This window comes from Mastomys coucha, unplaced genomic scaffold (assembly GCF_008632895.1).
Source record: "Mastomys coucha isolate ucsf_1 unplaced genomic scaffold, UCSF_Mcou_1 pScaffold11, whole genome shotgun sequence".
NCBI lineage: Eukaryota > Metazoa > Chordata > Mammalia > Rodentia > Muridae > Mastomys > Mastomys coucha.
Window position 1 is genome coordinate 4,051,163 of NW_022196893.1, and position 12,696 is coordinate 4,063,858.

Here is a 12,696-nt window from a genome sequence, read left to right on the forward strand (position 1 = left end):
TTAAAGTAGTACACCACTATAGCTAGCTACAAATGAACTTTTTTTTTGCAATAGTTAGCAGTATTCTAAACAGTGTTTAAATCAAGCATTCAGAGCCATGGTGACACATGACTGTAATTCCAGTACAAGGAATGCATACAAAGGAGGATCGTAAGTTCTAAGCCAGGCTGGGCAGCATAGTTTGAGATGAGACACCATTTCAAATGTGTGTGTGGGGGGGGGGTGTGGAATTTTGGCAATAGATTAGACAACTTTGGAAGGCATGACACTGTTACACTGGAAACTAGATCATAAATTAGGCATAAGTAGCTCTTTCAAAGAGAACAAAGGGCAGAATATGAACTCACACTAAAAAGGTAGTACTTTATTATTCCTATTGAATGGAGAAAATTGCTATAATGAAACCACATGCTAAAATATTCCTCCCTGCACACATCAAGATTCTGCAATAATCAATGGCATCTAATGAAAAGAGAATGAGTGCCTGGAGTTCAAGGTCTAGGCTTACAGTGGGCTGTCTATTACTCATCACTACATGAACCTGGCCAAGTCACATAAGTGCAGAGAGGGATGGTTTCCTCATCTCCAAAGCAATAAACAGGGCAATACTATGGATACGTCAGGCATGTAAGTATGTATTTGCTAAGCAGCAGCAAAGCAATCAATGGACAATAGACTCAGCATGCAAGAGCCCACAAGGAAAGAGATGCAGGGATGATTATTAACTTCTCCAGACCTATATACATGTCTCAAACCTGTACACAAACCACTCAATCATATTTGAGATGTTCTAGGATTTGAAATGAAGCAAACTGACACAAATAACATTTATTTTGCTAAATGTTTTCTTTATAGAATAATTTTTCAACAATAATATTGAGTCACTAACTCAATATAACTAAAAGAAACCTTATCTAAATAGAATTATGTGTAGTAAAATAATAACCAAAACAATCTGTTATAAACATTTTACATATGTAGTAATACTACAAATAAGTTGTCTAAATGTAGTACATCTGTCCTTTAAGCACAGAGAGGTCAATAAAATCAAAACAAATACTTCTGCCACATTAAATATATACCACTGCAGTCATTTCCATAGACATATATAAGAGAGATAATTTATAATCTATAGTCTGGTTTTGCATGGTCTAACACTAAACAAGGGCCACAGAATAAAATAATGGCAACCATCATGGACTTCTACTCACAGTTGAGGTTGGGGGCTCAATCAAGGGCCTGCTTATTCTCAGAAAACACATACACAAAAAAACCCAAACACAGTTAAGCCTTCAAAATACTTGAAATCAACTTTACTCTACGATCTGGGAAATGTCCTTACACTAACGCTGTTTCAGTGGTACCCACTTAGGGCATGCTAGCAGATCCCTGAAGACAGTCTAGGGCACTGGTCTTATAGATTGGGCTCAAGTTCTACCTGAACTCACAAAAGGCATTAAAACAATTATTTTGTTTTTGTTCTTTTTTAAAAATCTGGTTAACTCTAAGAATAACATGCATCAGGAACCATTACTATAGTAGATGTCTTTGTGAGACTGTCAATCTCATTTCTATAGTGAAATAGTTGAAATTTCAAAGGTAAACCCTTCAACAACCAACCAAAGGCCCCCACACAGCAAGCATTTGCTGAATGCATTCAAAGTGAGGTAGGGTGTAACAGGAAAGTGATCACACAGAGCACAGCCCACTCCACTGGCCTGTACAAAGCAGGCTCACTGTATATAGAAGACCATAGGCCCAACAAAAGTAGAGTTTAGTGCAGAGGATCAGCATCTCAACACATATCAGAAACACACAGCAAAGTCAAGAAATAGTCTTGGGATACGATTATAACACAGCACTCTAAGTTTTATCAAAGTATCAAAAACATTCTCAGGGATGCCAGACCAGCACTTGGACTCACTGTGCACAGGCTTCAGGCTAGATGGGCACTGCTTTACAGTCTGTGAAGACAGGATTTACAAACCTGACTTGGCCTAGGAGCAAGTAATAGATGGTCTGATCAACAGGACCAACAGGGCTAAAAATACCAGCTGTTGCTGATCACCCCTGGACACTGAGCACTCCTTTCTACCTGGTCTAGGACCAAAGTACTGCCTGTCAGCTTTTAGGGATAGAAAGTTTTTGTGTAAGGAAGGAAAGAATAAAACAGAAGAGAGTAGCCACAACCCTCAGCATAATGTGAATAAGAAACAACATTGCCAAGGAAAAGGTGGAGAGGGGAAAGGCAGGCCTAAGCCAAGGGATGACATGGCAGCCTCTGACTGAGCCTTAGTGTCATCTGGTAGACACAGGACATTACTAAGCATTTTTCTGAAAGAAGTAAATCAGAGATGGAAACACAATCCTCCCTTAGACACTCCAGGAATCCCAAGAAATTAAAACAGACTTTGAGACTATTATCCAAGTTTGCACAATAACTCTATTTTTGCTCACTGTGTATCTTCAGCAAATTTTGTACCCTCTTGGCCTCTAATCTCATCATTTTTGTACACAAAGAGAGATGTCAGCTGTCTGTTAGAAGAAGTTCATGAGTTAATTCATAGAAAAGAACACAGAACATTAAGCAAAAACTAACCACAACAGCACTCACTAAAAACCTCACTTAGGCATGGCAGAGCATTCCAATACTCTTAGCATTTAGGAGTCAGTAAGAACATCAACAACTTCAGGACAGCCTGGGCTACAAAGTAAGATTTGTTTTAAACAACAACAAATGGCCAACTTTTTCTTTCTGGGCAGGTGTCAAGTAGGAGAGGCTGGCAGGGAAGTAAAATGAAGAACTTTGATGCTAATTATTGAAGGAAACCAAGGCACCAATGTGAAGAAAGAAGATAGAAGAGCCATAGGGCCTAGGACCTATGTAATACCCAGAGGTAAGTATAGAATGAAACTCCCAGGCACAAGGGAAGTGTGAACTCATTCCTGTATTTGAGTAACTACAGAGATTGTGGCAAACAGTCATTCATTCCTAGGCTTCACCTGCAGCTGCCTTTCCATGAGGCATATATATTTCACTGCCTGAATGAGAAATGCTACTCAAATCTCACCTATCCATCCTGTAAACAACACTGAAGAATCACCCTTGGAGGCTTAGACTGCTTCTTTCCTCAGGACTTCTACTATTGCATTTGAGCCTTTTCCCTTCCAACACAAAAAAACTATGATGGCCTGGTAAGTTTACAAAGTCAATAGGTATACAAACCACAAGCCGAATAAGAACTGTACAAAAGGCTAATGAAACCCAACAAACCTAACACTCTAGATTTACTCCCAAGTCATGGTTTAGACTCTCAAATAACTGGCATGTCCTAGAGAACACACAGTAGCCCTGAAACTGTTCAGTGAGATCAAATCCAGAACCAAGAGCTTCTCTGTACTCTGTCAAGAAGTAGCTGTTGGCTCTAGGCCATCAGAACATTGATAGTGCTGCCCACTAACGGAATGACTCTGCCAGGTATGTATCACAAACACCTGTGGAGTGAAGGTTTGTGGGATGTTTGGGGGCAAGGAAGAGAACAAACAGATACATTATTATGTTGGATACCAAAAGAAGATCCAGGAACAACTGGGCAAAATATAAATTAAATTTCAAGAAAAACTGACTCAAAACAAATGAACGGGAATTAAGTCTCATCTATCATGTAATGACTATACCAGGAGGTTTTATTTTAGAAATAATAACTTTTATGTTCACAGGCATTGTTGAGAACAGATAGTGTGTGGTGACATATACACGTGGAACTATGTACAAGTATGACAGTAGGGTATAACATATATTAAGATCTACAGCTGGGGGCTGGCGAGATGGCTCAGTGGGTAAGAGCACTGACTGCTTTTCCGAAGGTCCTGAGTTCGGATCCCAGCAACCACATGGTGGCTCACAACCACCCATGAGATCGGATGCCCTCTTCTGGTGCGTCTGAAGACAGCTGCAGTGAATTACGCCAAAGCGAGTGGGGCAGGAGAGCAGCCACATACAGGATGGCTCATGGCCATCTGTACAACTACAGTGTACTCATACACATAAAATAAAATAAATCTTTAAAAAAAAAAAAAAAGATCTACAGCTGGGGCCCTTGGAAGGTGCTTTTTCTGCCCCTCCCTAAAATTCTTTTATTCTGTGCATGTTTAGATGAGGAAAAGGGGGCACATACACTTTGAAAACATAACATGAAAGTCACCATACCAACAAAGAGTTAAGATAATGTTTATATAATACCTTGATTGTATTAAATAACCATTATGTTAACTGTGAAAGAAGAAAATCATTTTTAAAAGAATCACATATTTTGAACTTCAAACATACAATACAAAGTGTATTCTGTTAAATCCTGCTAAACTTAATAAAGATAAATTATGATGACAACTTCAAAAGTTAAGGTTTCAGTCTAAACACAACATGGTATTGAAACAATATGGAGCCCTGTGTACTCTAATGAGTAACATATAGGGTTCACAGGCAGCATCTACAATAAAGTCCATATGGGTAGCTATTTCACAAAAGTAAAACCACACAGATGTTTTCTAAGCAGATGAACTGAACACAGAGTAGCATCTGCATCCTCCTCCTCCTCCTCACAGCTTACTCTTCAAGGTCTCTACCTGAAGATCCTTACCTGACACAGAGACTGCATGTGTCCGCACACCTTGCTTTTCACTGTTGGCCAACCTGCAACAGAGCAGATCAAGTGTAAGTACTGTCCTTACCAGGACTGAACACCTGCCCTATTCCTGAAAGACTACGTTCTAGACAGGTGGTTTGTTCTTTTAAAAAAGACACTGCATATGGACAGACTGTGTTAATGCTTCTAAAACCATTAAAAAAGACAATTGGGCTGAGGATATAGCTCAATGACAGAGCACTTGTTTATAGCACATTTGAGGCTCTGGGATTCATCCCCAGCACCACAAATATAAAACAATCAACCAATCAACCAATGGAGGGAGGGAGGGAGGAAATAATATTCAATCAGCGAATTAATCAATCAAAACAGACAAATGAAGAATGACAGATGTGCCTGGACTAAGCTGTTCACAAAGGTCACTTAGAGTTATTTATATAATGTAATGTGCAATGTAAAGGCTATAAAAGGGCTTAAACACTAAACTACAAATAATTGTCCAAAAGTTATAAAGAACCATGCAACAAAGACTAAATTTTTCTATTTAAAATATAAATTAAGGGTCAACAAGACACTTCAACAGGTAAAGGTGCTCGCCACCAAGCCTGACAAGTCTGCTCCCTGAATCCACATGGTAAAAGGATAGAATGGATTCTGACAAGACTGTCTTCTGTTGGATATAAGTGCAGCACTGGGGCATGTGTGAACTTACAGATATGTATACATATACATACATACATACATACATACATATATAAGCACACTAATGAATGTACAAAATAAAAACTAATTTAAAATGTATAGTAGCATTTTAACCTTCTAAATCTTACAGCATGTAAAAAAGTTAAGTATGTGTATATATTGCTATTGTATATTATCTGCTATTCAATATATTGAAAAAAATTTAGTGACACTTAAAAAAATACAAGATAGTTTAAAATTTGTGGAAAGTGCCAAACATAGGGGGAAAAAAGGTCTCTCATTGGCTGAGAAAATGACTCAGCAAGTAAGGGAGCTTGCACTGAAGCCTGGCAGCCTGAGTTTGGCCCCTGGAATCTATGTAAAGTGAAAGGAGACAGTGGACCGAATTCACAAAGTTCTCCTTTGATTTCCATGTTAGCAATGTGTGACATGTGGTATTCCAATCATATGTACATACAATCTTACAATATATAAAATGATTACATTTTTTAAGAATAGTTCTACATGTTTCAGCTATTTCCTTCATTTTTGTTCATAAGGAAAACCTCTTTCTAGTCCATAAGCATTTACTATACAAGTACCAAATGGAAATTTTTCTTAGCATATAGGGTTTATACCAAAACAAATATCAAAACTTAACACAAAGTCTATTTTTTTGCAGCCAGAAATATTCTATATAAAACTGCATAACTTGTACAATCAAAAACCACAGTACAGGATCATATAATTTATTATCTTTTACTAAATTAAACAATACTTGAAATCTATCTTTATTATAGAAACTGAAGTTACTGTCTACCAAATCAGAGGTTTCTCTTCCACTGAAGCAACATGGCTACCACATTGTGTATCAACTCCACTCACAAGCAGGCAGGACTGAGTAAACTATACTGCTTATTGCTTATTCTCTAGCCAGAACACCAGGTCCCTGCCCATCAGCTTTCTCACATGCTTGCCTTGTCACTACTGTGACAAATGCAGTATTAGAGTCTGATTGCTGTAAGGGATGCGCCTCCTTTGCTCATGTTTTACACTCATAATTACTATATGGCTAGATCAAAACAATTCCTTATGTTTTTCTAGCTGCAGACACTCTAAGAGCCGGGCACTGGTGGCACACGCCATTAATCCCAGCACTTGGGAGGCAGAGGCAGGCAGATTTCAGATCGAAATCTACAGAGTGAGTTCCAGGACAGCCAGGGCTACACAGAGAAACCTTGTCTTGAAAAACAAAACAAAAACAAAAACAAAAACCAAAAAAAAAAAAAAAAGAAAGCATAAGCTGTTGTCCCAAAGAGGGACACAGAGTAGACCATGAGAGGAAACTACTCCAATTCCTGCTCTCCATCATATCCATGACTCCACAGAATGTGGCTATTAGAGAGGCAGGTGACTGTTAGACACATGAAGACAAGACAAGTGGCTATTTTCCAAAATGTGGTAATGCCAAAATGTTGTGCATTATGGGCAAATGCAATGGTATGCCCTCCTGGCTCAGAGGCCTGTATTTCCAAAAGTGATGGAGAAGAGAAAGGCCTGAAGGAGAGTTAGGGACAGTTGATAGGAAAATTGAAAAAGTGTAATTTAGCAGATGAGAATGTGAGGAACGTCAAAATTGAGGCTAGAGGTGTCAGCAAGGCCACATGTCAGAAAAGAGCTTTATTTTGGACCATTTGATGAGGGACTGAGGTGGATAAGCAGACTCAGTAGGTGTGCAGTCCAGAGTTGATAAAAGGTACGTACCTAACCAGCTCCCCAAACAACTTAGCACCAAGTCCACATGGGCAAGCCTTTACACACTCTGCCACCAGGTACTGCTTAAGATCTCACTGTGTCCTATGGGACTCTTAGAAATTTTCTCCTTGGCTTCCTTGGACACTGCCTAGATCCTTCCATATTCTGTAGCAAGTCATACTTTTCTGACTCTGATACAACTCTGGGCCTGAGGTCCTCAATAAGGCACCTACTAGAATAGCCCTGACAGGTGATACAAATTGTGAGGACCAGGAGAGGAATGGTAGGAGGCTGCTAAAGCAGATTATCAGATACATTTACCAGGGAGAGCCAGAGGATGTGGCTACAGAGAAGAGGGCACAGACAGAAGGAAGACAAGTCCAGGGCTAGCGCTCCTTATCCCAGACTTCCACATCTCCACCGCTTAAGTATCTGAGAATTGACCTTCTAGTGTTCAGTTACCTGTTTATCCAAACAGCTAGATATTTACCTTTATAGCTTGGCCCCCAGTTCTTAGCATGCTGACTAGGAAAACAGAAGTAATGATACAATTTTTTGCATTGCTATCTCATTTCTTTAGTTACATTAAAGATCGACACTTCTCTTATGGAATTTGTAACACGAACAGTAAACCAGCAATTACGTCTCTTTCATTTTCCAAACTGTAAAAGAGAATGCCTATTTTTACATTTCTAAACAAGTGATGAAGTGAATGGCTAAGCCTATTATTACCATAACCATCTCTAGATCCCTTAATAGACTTAAAATAAAGGGAAAACTAATTTTGAAATTTCTTGATTAAATACACATTTCATATATAACTATGTTTTCACAGTCCTTGAATATATGTAGAGATTTAATTTTTCAGGAAAACAGATAAATAAAAGCCAAATGGTTATCTTAAAGTTTCTAACAAAACCAAGTAAGGAAATTCACAAATGGAGCACTTACTTTGGTATTGATGGCAACGCCCGTTCACCTTCTGGGAAGAAAAAGGAAAGAGACATGAGCAACTCCTTGGACTCCTTTAAAGGAGGAGTATAAAGGTAAGTCCAGGAAGGAGGAGAAGCCTTATTCTGGTATTTAGTGACAGTCCCTTAGAATCAAGATCATCACACTGACTCTACTTTAGGCTATTATGGATTTCCATACAAAACTTACAACAAATATAACTGGGTATTGGGTTCACATGGAAAGATATGTCAAGTCCTAATAAAGCTATAATGAAAGGTGATAAAACATAGTCTTCTCAAATGACTTCAAGATCAAGGAGCTCTTAAAATCAAAGTCTAGGTGCCTTGCCAAAGCTCTTTGATAAAATGATTTACTTAAGTAACACCCAGGCACAATGCAGGAAGGACAATGGCACAATGTATAAAGATGCAAAGGAATTCAGCAGAAACCTTGATTCCTTACAATTCAGGTCCATTCTCATCCCTTACAGGGATCTTTCTGGAATCCTGTACTCTGCTTGACCCTCTTAATTTTCTGAGCCGCTCAGAGCACACTGTCATAGACTGTTCACCCTTCCCTTATCACATCACGCCCTTACCTGGTCCTGAGCTAGCTCTCAGTAAAGTGAGTGCTCTACGGTAAAGGAAGAAAGACTAATCAGCCTGGGGTATGCAGAATAAACACAGTCCATGGCAGGACACACAGTATACTGGAGGAATTAGTATCCTACCGAAGCCTGGCTTTCCCTGCATTCCACAGATGCACTTGGAATTTTCCAAAGATGCTTCAAAAATCCACATCCTCAGTATGCCCTTGTCCTTTGCTCTATACTTACAAAACTGTTCTTCAGGAGGAGACATGAGCCTCAATTCTAGGATATGTTATTCATTCAAATCTTTAATTTCATATATTGACAGAGAATTTATTTTGTTCTTCACATACTCTAAGCTTTTCAAATATAAAGGGGGAGAAACACAACAGCATAGAAACTTTAACCTAAACTACAAAGGATACTTGAAAAAGAACTGGGAAGATAATCTCCACAGCTTAGAGAACCAATGGTAACTCAGGAGCTACTCTAAGGGTTACTCAAAGTGCTGTACTGTCACAGTGCACTTCAGCCCAGCCTTGAGTCTGTGCGCTGTGACATGGACCACTGTCCTTACACAAATAAGCATCCAGGTTACAACAGGGATCTGGCCTTCACATTTATAGTGTTACCAAGGTCAGAAATGGCTGCTGGGGTGAGCTTGTCTACCAGGGCAGCAGAAATGAAAACAGAATCCCACCTTTCTGGGGTCTGATGATGAAGGATTGTGTGGCTCCATTTACCAGCCGGCAGTATCCATCAATCAGATCAGCCATGTTCTCTGCAATCGTTAGGGATGGTGCCGTCACTGTCAGAGGCTAATGGGAAAGAACATTAGAAAGAGGCGTTATTGTTCTTCCCAGTAATCAAAGGGACAGCTGCACTATGACATCACAACTCTGCATACATTTGAATATAGAGGAATAGGAATGAAACATTTGCCAGATTTAAGTGAAAATGGAAGTTTGGTATTTAAGAACATCATTCCTTGGATGTGTGAGAGAAGGCACACTTAAAGCATAAGATAAAAAGTACTGAAACAGAGGTTCACTTTTACAAAAGAAATCACTAAATATAATTCTTCAGAATGCCTGGACCATTGGACACACTCTAGAAATTCAGGTAACAGCTTATTCCAGAGACTGATAATACAATAACATTTTATTAATCATATCTAAATGTTCTATAATTAGAGCAAATTGGTAAAATTCCAGTCTTTTCTGAACTCACAGCATGTTAGCCCAAAGGCTAACATGACGTCTCATATGATGTAAGTTTTAGGAAATTTTTTGATAAACTTCCTAAAAACCTATTTCTAAGTGTCTGTATTATATTTTCACATCCAAGTGTGTCCTGGTGCACTTGGTCCAAATGAATGGCTTGCTTCTCTCACTTGTAAATTCCTATCATTACTTGTGGGACAGAAAAGGGCAGGAGAAGCTTAAGCAACACACTGGGATCTCAGGAGGAAACAGTAATTTGCAACTAGTTTTCTATACTCCAGGCCAGAATTTTCTCATCTGCTAAAGAGTTTCTAGATGTCAGTGATTTGGAATCACAGGGCAGGACACTGGTGATTGCCTAGTGACAAGAGCAGAGCCACAGGCGAAGTTGCCTACACAATAGCTCCAAATGCTCTTCAATATGCTCTGTCTGGAGCCCAGAGTCTTGTGTAGCTCAACAGTTCTTTCTTTTACCACTTATTACTTTCTTTTTTCTTTGTTGGTGTTTATAGATGAGATCTTGCTCTGCGGCCCATGCTGAGAGCTGCCCTGGAACCCAAAAGGCTGGGATTATAAAAGTGGGCCACTGTGCCCTACCTGAAAGCTGGGATTATAGAATTGGGCCACTGTGTCTTGTCTGCCTATTTTTATCACACTGTGGAAGGTGCTATTATCATAGTTACTACACAGAGAATCTTCCAACACAATTCTAACTGGCTTCCTTGATGCTTCAGATGGTCTCTGCTTATACTTATAGCAATAGTCCGGCCTTTAAAATCTACTCCTCTCTTATTCTGAAGACATTTGACCACTATTATTAATCTTCATATATTAGGAAATTAGGAGATTAATTACTCATGAACACTTCATCTTTATCCCAGAAGTCATTTCTACACTATTTCATGGATCAGATTTTAATTTTAAAAAACCAAAAAAAATTTAGACAATATATTTCGATCATGTTTTTCCCCCTCTTCCAACTCCTCTAACATCCTTTCCGCCTCTCTACTCACCCAACCTTTCTTCTTGATCAAATTCTTAAGAGCAAGAGTGTCTTACCTCAGGAGCGCCAGCGATTTTGAGTTGTAGCATTCCTTTCCTGTCTTTGTCTTCACTGTTTGAGTACTGGATGGTTTGCACTTGGTTGAAGTCCGCTAGGTGTGTGGGCTTTGGGAAGGAAAAATATAGCTCTTAGGCCAGGGAGAAGTCCTCAATGCCTGGGGTCTGCTAACACTTATGTGATTCTTTCTGGCCCCAGCTACCAGCCTAATTTCAAGAACCGCAAGAGTCAGGGACACTTTCCTCTGGTGAACATCATGTAGTAGCCCTGAGGGCTTCCTTCTAGGTTTAGGCATGCCCAACTGTGATAACATCTTTAGGAGAACCAGGTAAATGAGAGGGTAAGAGAAAACTCAGCTTCCATACAAGAGGAATAAAGGAAGACAGGAGAATGAACTACTGCCATAAACAACCTGTCCAATTCAAGAACTCTGATGGAATTCTCAATGAGAGCAGATATTTGAACAGTTGAAAAAAATATACAAGTTAAAAATATAGTATGTAAGTATTTATAGAACAACGCAGTACTATAAGGAATTGATGGCTTATTGCCAGCACATATGTTCACATCACTTAAAACAGGAGCTGTAACCAGGGGACAGAATAGAATACAAGGTCCTTGACATGGTAATAGGAACTATTCACAACAAAATCTAAGCAGAAGACCAAAGGTCTTTTATAGTTTGTTTGTTGGCAGAGTGTCATCTCGCAGCCCAGGCTGGCCTTGAACTAACAGTCTTCATACCTGCCTTCATTACAGAAATGTCTTCCCAATAGGAATTCACTCCACACACTCAGGACAGATAAGGAAAGGCTCTTTAATAATAGTGCACAAACGGTTCTACCTAATGCCGAAGGAAAACTGGCCTCAAATAAAAATATTTACCAACTTATTATATGGGTCCTGGGCTTATACATTCTACATATGCTGTCATCCTTAAATATTTTTCAGGTCATGAGCCCCAAACTACATTCTGAACAATTTAAACAGAGATAGGCAACTATAAAACTGGCTACTTGGGTCTTGCAAGATAGGAAATTTATGCATCAAAGATACTGTCAACTTACTTCTTAAGTACACTGGTGTTCCCCCACCCACCCCCAAACAGTTGTTACCCAGGGTCATCTTGTTCACTCGGCAGAATTACACTTTTCCTGCTAAGACTCAGGGGACTTAAGGGGACTCAACAGAAAACAGGACTTAATGGTGGCAACCATGTGCTGCCCCTTTGAGTCTGGTTGTAACTTAGTGTTGCCTCTTGTTGTTATGGGAATGGAGCCTAATGGAGGTCAATCTTGGTCAATAAACATTAGCAGAAACTTTCTCAACAAGCCTAAACATTTGATAATGCCACAAAATTTTCTTTCTTACAGTTTCTAGCAAATCTCATAACTGTACTACTTATCTTCCAACTGAATTAGAGGCAGTGCTCCTTTAGCTAAATTCTATGTTGTAACCTAGTATTTGCTAGGCAAGTTTATTAGTAAATCTTATAGAGCATCAATTTTACTGCTTTAAGTCTCTCATGTGTCACTGAGATTAGAAGTGTGGTGTGTGCCATCACACTCAGTTTAGAAGGCATAATTAAAGCATATTATTAAAGCTTAACAAGGATGGTACTACATAAAGTGCTGGAGGTGCAGTGATAGGTAAAGCCCAGTTCTAATAACATACTTTCCATTGGTGAATTGCAATTTAGTTCCGAAACACTAAATGACTCAGAACATCCAAGGAAGAAGACCTAAAAAGAATGATATTCAAAATACATCAAAAGAGGTTACAGAGCGG

The 12,696-nt window shown here is 39.2% G+C and overlaps 1 protein-coding gene across 20 annotated transcripts in view; it reads right to left on the reverse strand.

Annotated features, from left to right (window-relative positions):
- The window catches only part of Ptk2 (protein tyrosine kinase 2), a 223,869-nt gene that overhangs the window by 83,177 nt on the left and 127,996 nt on the right, over positions 1-12,696 (reverse strand). For all 20 annotated transcript variants that reach the window (XM_031345669.1, XM_031345719.1, XM_031345722.1 and 17 more), the window contains 4 exons: positions 10,908-11,015; positions 9,326-9,443; positions 8,034-8,064; positions 4,641-4,693 (listed from right to left, as the gene is read on the reverse strand). In XM_031345669.1, coding sequence (XP_031201529.1) covers positions 4,641-4,693; positions 8,034-8,064; positions 9,326-9,443; positions 10,908-11,015 — 310 coding nt within the window. The remainder of the gene's footprint in view (positions 1-4,640; positions 4,694-8,033; positions 8,065-9,325; positions 9,444-10,907; positions 11,016-12,696) is intronic.